At 43.4% G+C, this 16,447-nt stretch overlaps 1 protein-coding gene across 5 annotated transcripts in view; it reads right to left on the bottom strand.

The window, feature by feature from the left end:
• Window positions 1-1,448: 1,448 nt before the first annotated feature.
• Window positions 1,449-16,447, bottom strand: part of MYO5A (myosin VA) — a 391,043-nt gene continuing 376,044 nt past the window's right edge. For all 5 annotated transcript variants that reach the window (XM_082256683.1, XM_082256682.1, XM_082256681.1 and 2 more), the window contains 3 exons: window positions 15,467-15,641; window positions 10,763-10,843; window positions 1,449-2,410 (listed from right to left, as the gene is read on the bottom strand). In XM_082256683.1, coding sequence (XP_082112809.1) covers window positions 2,258-2,410; window positions 10,763-10,843; window positions 15,467-15,641 — 409 coding nt within the window. In that variant the 3' untranslated portion in view covers window positions 1,449-2,257. The remainder of the gene's footprint in view (window positions 2,411-10,762; window positions 10,844-15,466; window positions 15,642-16,447) is intronic.

The following is a 16,447-nucleotide window of genomic DNA, read 5'->3' on the forward strand; positions in this document are numbered from 1 at the left end:
CTCCCACACCCATGTGCAAAATAAGGTCATCCCCTGCCAGCCAATGAAGAGGCCGAAAATCTGGCACCCAGTCAGAAGATGACGGCGGCCAGCAAAGGATGTAAGTGCTGCATGGTGGAGGTTCGTATACTAGAGAGTTTAGTTCGGCTTTAAGTTCCTGGGTTTGCAAACTTGATGGATCTTCTGGTTGGATTTTTTTTTTTTTTTTATATATTAAAGAAAATGCAATGCTGTTGCAGTAGAAATTATATTTCAATGTATAGCAAGAATATTCCGCCAACAGAGTTGCCGAGTCAGTGTGTGGCTGAACCTCCAAGACTCTACAACCCGGGTCATATTTAGACATCATGCTGTTCCAAAGACACATATAAGATGATCCACCCCCTGTGTCCTGTGAGAATTTTAGTAAAACTACTAGAGTGAACTTTTAGAATACCTATGTGGCCTGAATACCTATGTGGTCTGCTTAATAAGCAGAGGTACATTTCAGCTGCTCAGATCAATAAACAAGAAAAAGGAGAGATCATTTTATATTCCTCGAACTGCAATCTTTAGACTCTATTTAATACTCCCAGCACCCCATAGATTTTCTTTCTGCATTTAGCCACAATTGTTCAGGAAAACAAAATGAGGAAAAAGTATTTCACAGTTCCTAAATTTTGAGGCTTGGTGCTGCACTTCCATACCCTGCTGACCTAGGTAGGAGCCAATCAGTGGCATTATGGTAAATACAGCCCTGTCTATAATCCGATTATTTGAAGTGTAAAGTATAACAGGTATTTTTATAATAGATCTTTAGAATCAGAAATATGAAATATTAGTGCCAGGTAGTACTGGTGACAGTGTGCACTATGTGCTTCTTAAAGACTACCCAGCAACATGGATGCCTACCAATAGGTTGTCATAAGTGTTGCAAGCTCTCACCATTTTGTGTTTTATAGCAGTGCTCTAATCAGTGTAAATGCAGACAGTGAATGCAGTGGACGGGTGAAGTCTACACCACATTACTGGGTATAATAGTGTCCCTACATGCACTTACATGTCATGCTTTATGCAGCAGTACAGTCTCTTTTTCTGCATGCTGCTCAGTAGCAGTGAGTGATGCACATACAAGGAATACTGTATCTATCATTTCATCTTAACTCATTTACCATTAGTGAATTAACGGACCCACTACAAGCCTCCTCTTTTCTGTACTACAGGGGTATAAATAAATAAAAAGTACTGAATAACAATATGTAATACAGCAAAGAAACACCAATAACACAGTAAACATCATTAAAACCATCAGCTGCAAAAGAAAAAAAAAAAAAAAAGAAAAAATACTGTTTTGAACCGAAACATTCAAATAGACTTAAAAAATGCCAGGAAAGAATATACATAACCTTTAACAATATATTACGAGAACCTATTTGTTCTTTAAGGCTTCTATTATTTTTTTTTATATATTTTCTTTATTTTATTTAAAAACAGCAATTTTTATCAGTAATCCATATGTGCTTAAGGTGCCTGTTCCTTGTTTCCAGAGATAAGGAATCCAGCCTATTCTGTGGCTTACCCTAATAAACAGATCACATTGGACTGTAAACATACTGGAGAATAAAGAGATGAATATTTTATTGTGTAGTGCCGAATACGGATATCGTAACATTAGAGCAACACAAAAACACAGCAGCACATTTTATATGCATAGTAAACCACGGTGCTAACAAATAAACATCATCTACAATACACGTAAAGCTGATTTCTTTTTTTGTCCAATACTTTTATAGAATTGTTCTTTTAACATAAATAATGATGTGGTCTGGCTATTGTTACAAGTGTACACAGTTATTCATACACCTATAGTGATGAAATGACCGTTTACTATATAGTCTACCACAATAACGTGTAGCTTCCTTTCTGCTTCCAGCGAATCACGGAATTACACTAAGAAAATGTATTTAAATACATTACATGTAACCTGTGTTTATCTCCTATTAGGACGGGAATGGCTATTTTAGGAACATAACTGGTGACCCAGAATGGCATTTTAATATCAAGGCAAATTACCTAAACAATAGGCTTTAAGGACAATTCCACTGTATGCGTACCAACTGACATCTTTCTATCAGTCTCTTATCCACGATATACAAAATGCAGAAGGTGTACAAGTCATGTATCTAGGGATGCAGTGGTGGACTCCATAATGCTTTCAGTGCAGCTTACATGTCTGGGTGATTCACATCCAAAATGATATGAGGCAGTGTGGCTCTCTTTAAACACGAGCGATGAAACCAAGGCTCAGACTACCTGGGATTTGAATTGTTTCTAAAGCCAGAGATGATGGGTTAAAGGGGAAGGTGACAGGGAAGATGTGCTTGGCATCCATTAGCAGCTGAGGAGCATCTTTTCGGTCCCTTAGACGCAACTGCGGGAAAATAGAAAAAATCATTTCAGATCAAAGTATTTTACAATGTTACTAGTTATACACATTCAGAGTAGGCACAGCAGTCCTGTAACTTAAAGTGGAACTAAAGTCCCAGATTTAAAGTCTGTGAGAAGGCAGTGCCTTTGTTGCAGAAGAGGTAAGCAAGGTCTTGTCTGCAATAAAATAAACCTACCTGCCTGTCCGCAGTTGTCTTTGGCATGCACCCAACCACAGCTACATTCTGGCACAACACCTATGTGCCAGGATGACTGAACTTCTGCACATGTGCAGGAGTGATATCATCCCCTGACAGTCAATGTAGACGACCACAGCTTGTCACCTGGGGGAAGCAGGTGAGAAGACACCGGCAAGGGATGTTGGACTGTTAAAGTGGTTGTAAAGGCTGAAGGATTTTTACCTTCAGGGGGCAGCCCCCAGCCCCCCCAAATACTTATACTTGCCTAAGCTCGATCTTGATCCAGCAATATGCACAAGACCCGAGGCTCTCCCTCCTGATTGGCTGAGATGCAGCAGCAGGAGCCATTGTCTCCCGCTGCTGTCAATCACAGCCAGTGAGATGGGAGTGGGGCTGGATCGCACTCTCTGTGCCTTATGGATGCAGAGAGCTGGCTTGAAGCGAGCAGGCATGAGTGCCCTCACAGCAAGCAGCTGGCTATGGGGGCACTCAGCAAGGGGGAGGGGCCCAGAGCACCAGGGGGGGACCTCAGAAGAGGAGGATCTGGGCTGCTCTGTGCAAAACACACAGGGTAGGTAAATATAACATTTTTTTTTAATAAAGTTTTTTCCTTTACAATCGCTTTAAAAGAGCGGTAAGTAGCGGGAGTTTAGTTCCACTTTAGTTCAACTTTAAGTTAGTCATACACTGGTAAAATTTTGTTCACAATTTTTTTTAGTTTTAGGAACACTTGTTTAATGTTTTAATTGTTAGTGGGTCAAATCAATTTTCTTTTTTGACTATAGCACTAAAAAAAATTTGAAGCAGGATAGGACATTTTTCTTCAAAAATTGGAATTTTGTAATTACCGTAAAATCCATTTCTCTGAGTTCATCGACGGACACAGCGCTCCAGAAATCATAACTACTGGGTTATATTGCCTCCTCCAGGAGTAGGACTAGGCAGAACAAAAACACCTGATTACATCCATGGGCCGTCCTTAGCTTGGAATATAACCCCGCTCTCTGCTCTAGGTAATCAGTTTAGTAGCAAGCAGTATTAGAAGTATCAGATCATCATGTGTCCATCATGTGTCCGTCGATGAACTTCGAGAAATGGATTTAACGGTAAGTACAAAAAGCCCATTTTCTCTTTTGTTCATCGAAGGACACAGCGCTCCTAAAATCATAACTACTAGGTCACAGGAGCCCCGTCTGAAAAAATAAAAGTTTAAAGAAAAACACCCCTCTAAAGGGAACAGCCCCTCTTAAAACAGCAGCCTGCAAAACTTTGCGGCCAAAATAAGCATCCACAGATGCCAAAGTATCTTTCTTATAGAATTTTGTGAAGGTATGCACCGACGACCAAGTGGCCACCTTGCAAACTTGCTATATTAATGCCTGATGACGGAAGGCCCAAGAGGCACTCAGAGCGCCTGAGTAGAATGCGTCGTGACAGGGAAGGTTGAACCTGACCTTTAATGAATTAGGCCTGAGACACAGTGTCTGCTCCATCTGGAGATGGTAGCTGAAGAAGCGGCCAGCCCTTTTCTTGGTCCATTCATAACCACAGAAAGCGAGTCTGACCTCTGAAAGGACTCAGTAGCTGCCAGATACACCCGAATCAAACGATGCACATCCAAAGTATGCAAAGCAAATTCCTTAGGATGAGCCCGCTTTGGACGCAAGGAAGGCATCACAATCTCCTGTTTTAAATGGAAGTCAGAGACAACTTTGGGCAGGAATGATGGACAGGGATGAAGAACCACTTTATCCCTATGGACCACCAAATAGAGACTGCAACAGAGTAATGCTGTCACTTTCGATACCCTGCGGGCCGAGGTAATAGCCACCAAGAATGTCACCTTCTGGGATAATGTAGGCAAGGGAATCTCCTGAATATTCTCAAATAGAGGATTCTGGAGAATCAAAAGCACTAAATTTAAACCCCATGGCGGCAAAAGAGACTTGTACAGATAGAGCCACATGCCGTACCTCTGAATGAAGGTACGAACTAAAGAGTGCGTGGCTAGGGGTCCCTGAAAGAAGATTACCAAGGCAGACACCTGGCCCTTGATGGTACTCAAGGCCAACTTCTGAACAACACCCCATTGAAAAAAGGTTAAGATTTGAGCCACAGAGATGGATCGAGGATGAGTGCTAATCGCTCACACCAAGAAATGTACGCTTTCCACGTACGATGATTTATCTTGCTGGAAGACGACGTCCCCGCCTTCACCATAGTAGGGATCACTGATCCAGACAAACCTCTATACCTTAATACCTGACTTTCAATAGCTAAATCATTAAAACCAGTGTCTGTAAAGCAGGATGGTAGATTAGCCCTTGGGACAACTGGTCTTCTCTGAGAGGAAGCCCCCAAGGGATGTTTACGGCCACCAGGATGATTGGAAGATCCTCTCTCTTGATGCCTCACAGGAACTGCGGAAGAAGCCTGAGCTAAGGATGATACTGGCCTTACCGTGGCCCTTGGACGCCTGCGGCGTCTGCCAGAGGAACCCGTAATCTCGCCACAAACTTCGGTATCCTCCTGTGGAGCCGAAGCTGCTAAAGGAGCTGCATGTAGGATTGTGCAAACAGAACTGTCTTGAAGGTGGATACCACCAGATTCAGAACCTGTATGCAAAATGGGAGAGAGAACTTTCTGTGTGACAGCAGCAAGTGAATCACGGCCTGTGGTTCCTGAAGTTTGTCCAGAGGAAGGACCACCCTGGCCAGAATTAAAATCAGACCTAGGTAATTAAATTCCCTGGACAGGGATAGGGGGGAATTTGTAGTTTGGACATTACCTGAACCTTTGCAGGGATTAAATCCACACAAGCAGACTCAGGACCTAAAAAAAACCTGAAAAGAAAAAAAAAAACTTTGCCCCCCTTTCTGGGTACCCCCAAAAGAAAAATTTTGCGAATCTCCTTGACGCTCACAAAAGTAGTCCACGGGACCGGAAACCTGCGAATATATCCCCACACCCCAATAATTGGTGAGGGCAGACCTTCATGCTGAAGGGTTCTTGTCTGCAGGTCTCAAGAAGCTAGCTCTAGGCTTACCAGACCAAGGTTGCTTGGAACCTCCCGGGGAAGATTTGAAAGATCCATTTCCCTTATGCTCAGTCAGAAGCACAAAATAATTTTCTATGGGCTGAGAAGGAGGGCTCCGCCTGCGACGAGGCTCCGTCCCTTTTCTGGATTGTGGCAGGAAGGTAATTCCCCCCCCCTCGTAATACCCTTTAATGATGTAATCTAGGGTAGCCCCAAAACAGGCGATCGTCTTGAAAGGGCAATGAGAGCTTTCATGGAGTCTTGGTTTGCGGACCAATTCTTAAGCCACAGCAAGAGCTTAATCATCACCGCAGACACAGAAAGTTTAGACAACACAGGAGCTGTATCCAAAGCTGCATCACAAATAAACTGCAGCCCATGGACCAACTGGTCCGCTAAATCAACATAAGCAGCGGGGACCTGCTCACCCCCCAGGCCCTGGCGCAAAAGCTTGGCCCATTCAGTTAGCGTCTGAGACACCAGGGCTGGGGCAAAGACTGGACGCAATGCTGAACCAGCCATAGTAAATGGGGATTCCTCTACTGGGATCATGATTGCTTTATTCAACCTAAAAACAGGAGGGTCCACCACTGGTGCTCTAGTCCACTTTTTTAAAAGGGACTCCTCAAAATGGTGACATACAGCAAAATGTTTGGGGACCACAAAGGGTCATTTTGGTTGTTCCCATTCCTTACAGGAAAACATGTCAAAATAAGGCACATACGGAAACATCTTTGGAGTACAAGGTGACTTACACGTACCAAACGACACAGCCATGTCTGTGGCTACATCAGCCGCATCCTCCATTTTGAAAGTCTCACGCACTGCAGTGATAAGTGCGTCTACAGCATTTTCATTCGCTGCTGCAACCATGGAGGAATCATCCTCACTATCAGTCGGATCATGGGGTGTGATATTAAGTGCCCCTGGACTGGCCAGGTCCATGGCAGTATTAGGCTCAGAATCAGATGAGACAGACTGAGCAGGGGAAGGCATGGGATGCTTCCATCTGGGCCTCAGCCCACACGCCACTTCCATCCGGGACACTAAGGACTGCAAGACCACCGTCAGTGCAACCATGGAAAGCTGGGGTTCCGAGGTACCTGCCACCTCCTTGAGTGGGTCAGTGGGGAAGATTTGACCCTGGAGCTCCATAAGGAAAGGAAGACCTTGGAGCACAAAAACAATCTTTTGGCACCACTAAAGGATCCCTTCAAGGCTCAGAGTACCTATCAGCAGAGAGAGAGAGAGATAACAGGGACCCCCAAGGACTCACCCTACCGACCAGAGGAGCGCGAGAATCCAAACACAGCATCATCATGGACGCCATCCCTATTTATATGTTATGGGCACAGGAACAGGAAACTGAGGAGGAAGAGGAAGAAGAGGAGCTTTGGCATCCCCACAAGGCTTCGGTCATCATCAGGACTAAGGGAAAATGGCCCCCGTGACATCATCAGGCTACACAAACATGGCCGCCAACTGGAGACCAGCCAGATTAAGGGAAAATGGCCCCCGTGACATCATCGGGCTACACAAACATGGCCGCCAACCAGAGACTAGCGAGACTAAGGGAAAATGACCACCATCAACTACAAACGCTGAAGCATGCTGCCAGGATCTTCCCTGCGCCCTCTGCAATGCTGCACCCTCTGCAAGGCCCCCACCCCCGAAGGTAGGAAACACGTTAGGGGAGACACTGCTGCACAATCTGCACTGGGACCCCCCTGCACTATACCCACACTGCAAACAGTAGGGCATGCACCTAGGAGTCTCCTACACTGGGACTAGGGTTGCCACCTCATCCCTTTAAACCAGGACACAAATTAATTACACAGGTTCTGTAGCGGATTAAGGTGGTAATTAAACTCAATTAGTGCCTTATGTGCATTATATTAGCCTCAGAACCGGTTTAATTAAATTATGTCCTGGTTATAAAGGGATGAGGTGGCAACCATAACTGGGACCCCTTCAGACTACCAGGGCAGGACACACACTATCGCAGGACCCTTACAGAGTGAGGATAGTGGGGGAGACCCCAGGGGTCCCTGCTGCATTCTCTGCCCTGGGACCCCTACCAGACTTCAGGTTCAGACAGGGGGGAAAGGGAGTGGGGGAAGCCCAGCTCACTGAGGGATTTATGGATGGGTTGAGAGAACATGCAGGCAGGTCTGGACGTCCTATGAGGTTACCAGCGTCCACCCCAAAAAAACGCCAAAAGGGGAGAGGGGGGACTGTACTTACCCTTCCATGGTGTGAGCAACGCTCCAGACAGAATCCTCGCCACCGAAGTGGAGGAGCTGTCCGGCCAAAGGACTGCTGCGACTCAGACCCAAGCCCAGTCGTATGCGACCCTACAAGACTTTTAACTCGTGGGCCAGCCTCTTTCTGTGAGGCTATGTCGCAGCCGACCTAGCACATAGCTGCGGTCTGCACACCCTCCCTGGCTGGCCTGGGGGGACCACTGGATCTAGATTATCCAGCCCGTCGCCCAGCCCGGTAGTTGATTGTAGTTCTCCCGATTTAAAAAACAAAAAAGATGTAAGGAAGGAGAAAAAATTGCTAGGACCAGAGATGCCAGCTGGGAGCGCTGTGTCCGTCGATGAGCGTTTAACAGTTTACGTGTTTTTGTTTGGGAAAGTCCATTTATTCCAAAATCAAATGTTAAAAGCAAACAAAATTTTGAAGTACTTTCTAACCACATACATCAAGTCATTAAATGTACTGAGAATTTTCATTAGAATATTCATTCAAATATTTCTATAAACGTTCATTCCTACATACTAGTGTATGACCAGCTTAAAGAGGTTGCAAAAGTAAAATGTTTTTTACACTCACCTGAGCTCAATCTCGGTCCAGCACTGTGCAAATCTGCAGCAGCTCCTCTCCTGGCTTTCACAGGCTTGGCTGAAAGCAGCAGAAGCCATTTGCTCCTGCTGCTGTCAGTCAAAACATGTGAGCAGAGAGTGGGGGGCGGGGTTATGCCAGGCTGTTTGAATAGACGCAAATAGCCCAGCCCTGGATCGAGCCCGCATGAGGGCCCCCATTGGAGGCAGTTTCCTCTAAAGGCACTCAGCAGGGGGGGGGGGGGGAAGGAACCAGAAGCAGGGGACCCCAGTAGAAGGTAGAAGAGACTCGGGCTGCTCTGTGCAAAACCATTGCAATGAGCAGGTAAGTAACATGTTTATTATTTTAATGAATTAAAAAATGAGTCACTTTAAGACAGTGGATTCCTTTACCTCTCCTCCCTACACCCACCAGCAAATTATTTTATATCTAAATTTAATTTCAACATATCATGAAGCGGCAGTGGACAATGTATGTAATTAAAGTGGTATTAAAGGACTGGTTTAAAAAAAACAAATAAAAAGAAAAAACAAACATGTCATACTTACCTGCTCTGCGTAATGGTTTTGCATAGAGGAGCCCAATCCTCCTCTTCTTGGGCCCCCCGCCTCTCCCGTCTGCCAAGTGCCCCCATATCAAGCAGCTTGCTATAGGGGCACCTGAGCAGGCTGGCTCTTGAGCCGCTGCTCTGCGTGTCCATCAGTGTTAATTTTGTTGACCAAAACATTTTCGTCTACTAAACTAATACTATTTTTGTCAACTAAAATACGACTAAAACAAAAAGAATTGAGATGACTAAAATACGACTAAATCTAAAATCTTTTTTATTTAAAAAACTATGACTAAAACTAAATTGAAATTTGACGTCAAAATTAACACTGCACTACCACATAAGAATATGTAGGGAGCATATACTAAGTTGCTAAAAGAAAAATTAAGAAAAAGTATTTTCTTATTCTTTTTGTTAATATTTAATGTTGGTAATATACTCAGGTAATATGTGCAATGGCATTACAATCAATACAGTTTACAGTTTTTTGTTTTTGTATATTTTCAAGTTGTACTTCTGCTTGTCAAAAAGCAATATATTTGTTTATGAAACTTGGTTTTATTTATAAAGATGTTATATATCACATATCGGCCAAATCTGTGTCTGTAGTGCATTTTCAACCCTTAATACCAGAAATAATAACATGATATTAGATTTTTACTCTAGGAGTATATAATGAGTTTGGCAATTTCTTAAATAATGCATTTAAATTTAACTAAACCCATTCAATTTTAGACTAAAATGTACTGGAGATTTTAGTCGACTAAAATACAACTAAAACAATTGAGAAGACTAAAATACGACTAAAAGTAAAATGGGATTTTAGTCAAAAGACTAAAATATGACTAAAACTAAAAAGGCATTTTAGTCAAAGGACTTAAACAAACTAAATCAAAATTTGATGTCAAAATTAACACTGGTGTCCATTCACACAGAGTCATTGCTTGAACCTGCCCCCTCTCTCTCCCCATTGGCTCACTGGCTTTGATTGGCTGTCTCAGCCAAACAACCTACAAACCCTGCTAGTTTATTAATCTTCTTTTTCTTGCTAATCGTCCTGTATAAAACCTTCAGCTTCACCTTTCTTTCTTCTGTTATTCAAGCCAGCAACGGTTCATATTTTTTTATAACAAAGGTACCCTGATCCCAATATTTGCAGGCGCATCACTTGCCAATACAGACAGTGTTACTGGGCAAGGACTTTAGATAATGTGACTGTCCATCCAGATTCCGTGCAAGTCTATTGTATTAAGCTGCATGCCTGTATACCACAAAAACACTGCCCAAAAACTTGAATTTCGCACCAACAAAAACTCTTCACACCAAGAATTTATTTTTTTATCTACAAAATTAAAAAAAAAAGACCAATATACTTTAATTTTAACGTCTGACACTGTCTTTGGCTGTATCATACATATACATGTATATAATTAATATGCCATGTGTGTATATATGTCTTACCAGGTGATCTGTGTACATCCACATCTTTTATTATTAATCTCTACACTTGTATTACCAATACAAACTGTATGTGAGGTTTTAATGTCCATTAATGAAGCGGTTTCCTATTTCCTTTGTTATCCATTTATGACTGCGTACCCAACTCAAACATGGAAATACAAACATACTAGTAATTTATGCTGAGGTCATAAATCATTCTCAAGTGTATCAAAACATGTAGACGATATATCCTATGACAAAACAACAAAAATGATACTGTACCTGTATGTTGCGTATAAACGTTACCAGTACCCTTTCTTCAAACTCATTTACAGGGGTATAGAGATTCAACACCTTCACAATCTGTAAAAAGACAAATATTTTCTTTAGTTTTTTTATAAACCACATAGAAAGTTTACCAGTAGAGATGGCCTTGCGGTTCGCAGCAAACTTTGCTCGTTCGCTGTCCGCTGATCACGCGAACATATGGCGATGTTTGCGGCGGCCGTATTCTTTTACATTGTGAAGAACTTTGACCCATGACACATCCATCAGGTGGTACAGGACATTTCAGCACATGGACATACCCCTACCTTATAAATAGACCTGAGCTGGCTGCCATTTTACATTCTGCCTTTTGTCAGTGTAGGGAGAGGTTTGCTGTGTGGAGCAGGGACAGACTGTTCGTGACACAGATCGCTCGGTAATAGGTCCACAAACGTCCTTTTAAGGACTGGTATTTGGTATAGGTGTACTGTCTATATTCTACCTTTTGTCAGTGTAGGGAGAGGTTGCTGTGGGGAGCAGGGACAGACTGTTAGTGACACAGATCGTTCAGTAATAGGTCCACAAAAGTCCTTTCAAGGACTGGTATAGGTGTACTATTGTTTGGTGTGCAGTATATAGGGGTGTAATACACTTATAATATACTTTCTAATATAGAAAGCATATTTTAGCGTATTTGGGTACTGCAGAAATGTTGCATCTTTTGCTGCGTTAACTCTGCTACACACAGTGACAAAAGTTACAGGGAATTTTTATTTAAAACTGGTGTGATAGACCAGTGGCCCCCCAAAACGACAGATAGAAGATGGGTGTTATACTTTCATATTAGTGTATTTGGGTACTGCAGAAATGTTGCCTCTTTCGCTGCATTAATTCTGCTACACACAGTGACAAAAGTTACTAGAAAATATTTTTCATAACTGGTGTGATAAACCAGTGGCCCCCCAAAACGGCAGATTGAAGCGGGGTGTTCTAGAGCATTTTGTCACAGGGCCATTTAAAAAATGACAGGCAGAGGAAGAGGCAGGCCCTTCCGCAGGGGTGGTAGGGGTAGGGAAGGTGCACCAGGCCGGAGCCAAAGTGGGAAGTTGCAGAAGGTGCGTTCGATTATGTCAAAGGACGCACCAGACTTGGTTGAGTGGCTCACTCAGCCTTCCTCTTCTGCACCTTCCTCATCTTTTCTATCTGCACCCTCTTCACTCTCTGCTGTGTGCACCTGCAAAGACACCACCACCAACACCACCACCACCATATACCCTCCGCTTGAGTCACAGGAATTATTTTTCCCTGTGGGCTAATTTTTGGGGCCTGTACTGGCCGACACTTACTTCTGTATCCTGTGAATGCCTAATATACCTTCAGCCACAGAATACAACGTTCTTAGCTGTCAGGTGTACGCCTGTTGGCTAATTTTTGGGTCCTGTACTGGCCGACACTTACTTCTTTATCCTGTGAATGCCTAATTTTTCAGACTGGAATTGAAAAGCAATGGGTCTGTAAACGTTCCGCTAAATTGTGGAATGGATGCGGACCCATTTTACAGACATGTGAATGGACCATATATGTATTTGACATGTATTTACCGGCTGCTGTCAGTTCTGGCTGATTTAGAAAAAAATAATTTTTTGGCTGAAAAAAATAAAATAAAATAAAATTTATGCCAACTTTTCCAATATCAATACTGGTATATCAGTGTCCGTGTTCTGGGACTATTTGTGCACAGCTAGTAAGTATTTTGTGGCTGCAAATATGACCTGGAGTTTTTTAATGATCGCCTGCCATTAAAGTGAATGGGGTCCGCTGCGAGCTTGTGGTTTGCGAACATTTGAGAAAGTTCGCAGATGGCGTTCATAAACCGCCCCGCCCGATTTTCGTCCATCACTATTTACCAGTAGTCATTTAAGAGAATTGCATGCCTCTGAACAGTTAAGGGAAGGCCCTTTTCTATTCCAGCAGAACTGTGCCTCTGCATACAAAACCAGCTCCATAAAGACAAGGTTGGATGTGGAGCAACTCCACTGTCTTGCACAGAGCTCTGACCTCAATTCTACTGAACACCTTTGGAATGACTTGGAATGTCAGTTGTGAGACAGATCCTCTTGTCCAACATTAGTACCTACCTAGTAATGTAGGTGATTTGTGGAGGTGCGCAAAACAATATAAAAAGATAGAAGCAGCACTAGAAAAATAATGAAATGTGAATAGACAAGAGAAATAGTGCGCTACTGAAATAACAAGGTGAATCAATATAAATCAATATAATGATAAACAACACAATATGTAAGACTCTGTGAATAATATCTGTCTGCTTAAACTTATAAAAACAATAAAGTGAATAAGTCCATGCCAAAGCGACGTGACAAAATAGCAGACAAAGGTGCTTGAAGAAATCAAATATTCTTTGTGGTTGGGTGGCCTCTTACGGCAGCAACACTCCAAAAGTGACAATTAAAAGTGACAATAGGTGAGATGGTGGCAGAATTAAATTCTTACCAGACATAAGGGAGATAAGAGCTTGGGACTAATGTGCTGGAAAATCCACATCAAAGATGATAAAGAGTAAAAAAAACTCTCATAGGGATATCCTGGAACTCGTCCACTTCAATACTGTATAAAACCGGTGACTCCAGGCACAAAAACCAAAGGGATATGGCCAGTATTAATCCAGATATCAGGGATGATGTGCCAGTAAGAGCAACATAGAACTTTGGAGTCAGTGTACTGATAAATGCAGACACGGCCAGCACAGTCTCGTACAGGCGGAGCGGAGCTCGGAAGTGGTAGAGAAGAAGCAGGCCCGCCAGCACCAGCAAGAGCCACACGTAGAACCAGTATCGGCGCAGGTATGCTTTAAGCAGAGCGGCAAAGGAAGCACCTGTGGCAACGGGGCTAGGATGCACCCACATGTGTAAATCTATAGTCACATGGGCTGCTCATATGTGATTGGGAGGAAATTCTCAGCATAGAAACTCACTGAAAACATAGCATTTGCAAAGCTGCCACCACAGCTGTAAAATCCCTAGCTGAATTGAGGACGTGAACAGAAGATGGAGTGAGAGAACAGCAGAGAACAGCAGGACCAACCAGGAATTTTACAGAATACAGAAACCAAATCTCATAGTGACCGAGTGAGTATGAACAACATGTAATATGCCATTTATTGATTATTATTTATGATGTGAGTTTAGTGATGTAGCACCCTACAGGTAGGTGCTAAGTAAAGTATAGTGGGCTTTGGCTGCCTAACAGCAGAGCCATGATTTCAGTAGGTTGTCATGGCTCTTAGGTGTGTCTGCTGAGAGGGAAGTCTACCCACTGGCTCAATGAGAGGCTTTGCATTGGGCAGTGGAGGAAACCCAATCAGGGACACATTCAGGCTTGTAACTACCCCAGAAGGCAGATTCTGCCGCAGAGGATTCTGGGAGTGGGTATAAGTCTAAAGGGGGCGCATGACGCAGTGTCTTTGGCGGGAAGCAGAGTCCCAGGAGGGAGAGTTCGGCTGTCTCTCCTCCTCTCTGAGGAAGCGGGTGTCCCGGGTGGCGGCCTGGGAATCCAAAGAAAGTGAAGCCGAGCTGCAGAGGGATCCGGTGTGCTGAGAACCAGTGGAGAGAGAGAGAGAGAGAGGGGTCCAATTCCAGGAAAGCCTACAAAGGTCGTAAGTACTGTGGACTTCCCCTGGGTGTCTGCCTAGTGTCAGAGGGGACCACTCCAGGAGTCAGCTAGTTGTAAAGGGGGTACCTAATCAGAGGACCCTGAAGTATTAGAGGGAGTACCTAGTGAGAGGACCCTGAAGTATTAGAGGGAGTACATAGTGAGAGGACCCTGAAGTATTAGAGGGGGTACCTAGTGAGAGGATCCTTAAGTGTAAAGGGGTCGCCTGCAGTTTGAGCCCTGAAGCGACAGTGTACAGTGTGAAGTGTACAAGGTTAAGAGTTGCAGCAGCACAAGTATCTACACAGAGCTACCTTAGCCAGTGCAGGGCTGGAGGGAGCTGTTCAGTGACTTTTGAGCTAAAGCAGTGTCAGGAGTCAAGTGTTCTACAGTCCTGGATCTTCTGAATTAAAGTCGAGGTTCCAGCACAGTTTCAGTACTACAGTATCTTTGAGCGTCAGGAAGCGCTGGTTGGCATTCAGCCGGCGTCAAGGCAGCGCTAACAGGCATTTTTCTTCAAGTGTCCCAAAGTGTACCTTGTTGAGCCAGAGGAGTATCGCACTCATTCCCTTCTCCCATCCCCTAAATACAATAAAACAAACCAAAGATGCCGGAATGGTCATTGTCTCAGTTCTCACACCTGGGGTCACAACTCAAATGTGTTGGAAGTGTCACCGGTAGCAATGGCAGACCCATCTTAGGCTCAAGGCCTAGAAAACTTGCTACAGTGACATTAAATGAACAAAGCTTTCCCACAAGACTACAGGCTGTTACGTTGCAAAGGTGGATAGGGGGACTCACTATTACTGTGCATAGCTTTGGAATGGGGTGTCCAACAAGCTCTATAACTAAAAACAATGCAGAATACAGAGAAAGCTATAAAATAACATGACTATTAAGGTCACTTGGTAAATCGCTGGCTGTATAAGCAATGTAGCTACTTGGCACTAATTTGCAGCTGGTTGTTAAGGTACAAATCACAGAGACCACATGGCAAACATCGCCCTTCTGGATTGACTCCTATCCTCACAGTAAATACAGTCACCTTACCTGAGCAGTAGTCAGAGCATTGCACATCGAGCAGATAGCCTCCGCATCTTCATCTGTTTTCTTCTTCACTTGTAACAACTGGGCAGCCTGAATTAAGGGTTCCAGGGTCTCTTTGGCCCCGCTGTTCATCAGATTCTTGTCCCGCAGCCATTCCTCTAACTGGCTTACATTGTACCTGTACAGTGCAACACAAAACATCATCTTCCCGATCAGAATATTATTGGCCAGTTTCAGTACATCCCATACCTATAAAATTCTTTGAAAACACAACTTGTTTAAAAGCTAGAACAGTCTTCTAAATACATGCCACAGATGATCCAATAAGCCCTGGATCACACTGCAGCAACACGGTCATGCGACTTGCAACACATAGGGGTTTATTTACTAAAACTGGAGTGTGCAAAATCTGGTGCAGCTCTGCATAGAAACCAATCAGCTTGCAGGTTTTATTGCCAAAGCTTAATTGAACAAGCTGAAGTTAGAAGCTGATTGCCTACCATGCAGAGCTGCACCAGATTCTGAGGGCATCAATTTTAGTAAATCTCTCCTATAAAGTCACATAAGTCAAAACACATTTATTTCAATTGCAGCTGTTCCATTTAATGCAACTTCAAAGATGTGGCAGCAACTTCAAAGACGGTTCCTGTCCTACTCTGATGCAACTTAGAGTCCCATAGACTCTAATGTCACATTAAAATTGCACTGGAAATCGCATGACAGTTGGGTCACAGCAGTATGAATCAAGCCTTAGGCTGGATACACACTATACACTTTTCTATATATTTTTTCCTTTAGATTTACCAAAACCATATATTATGAGGTCAAACCTAAACACTTTCAATTTGCATGAAATCAGGCAGGGCCTTGTACTACAGAGTTGAAGGTAAATCTGAAGGAAATTGTACAACAAAAGTTGTATAGTGTGTATCCAGCTTAAGGCTCCATTTACACTTGTAGGACTCCAAAGAAGCTCTTTGGATT

Source organism: Pelophylax lessonae (assembly GCF_965119305.1).
Source record: "Pelophylax lessonae genome assembly, chromosome: 4".
Classification (NCBI taxonomy): Eukaryota; Metazoa; Chordata; class Amphibia; order Anura; family Ranidae; genus Pelophylax; species Pelophylax lessonae.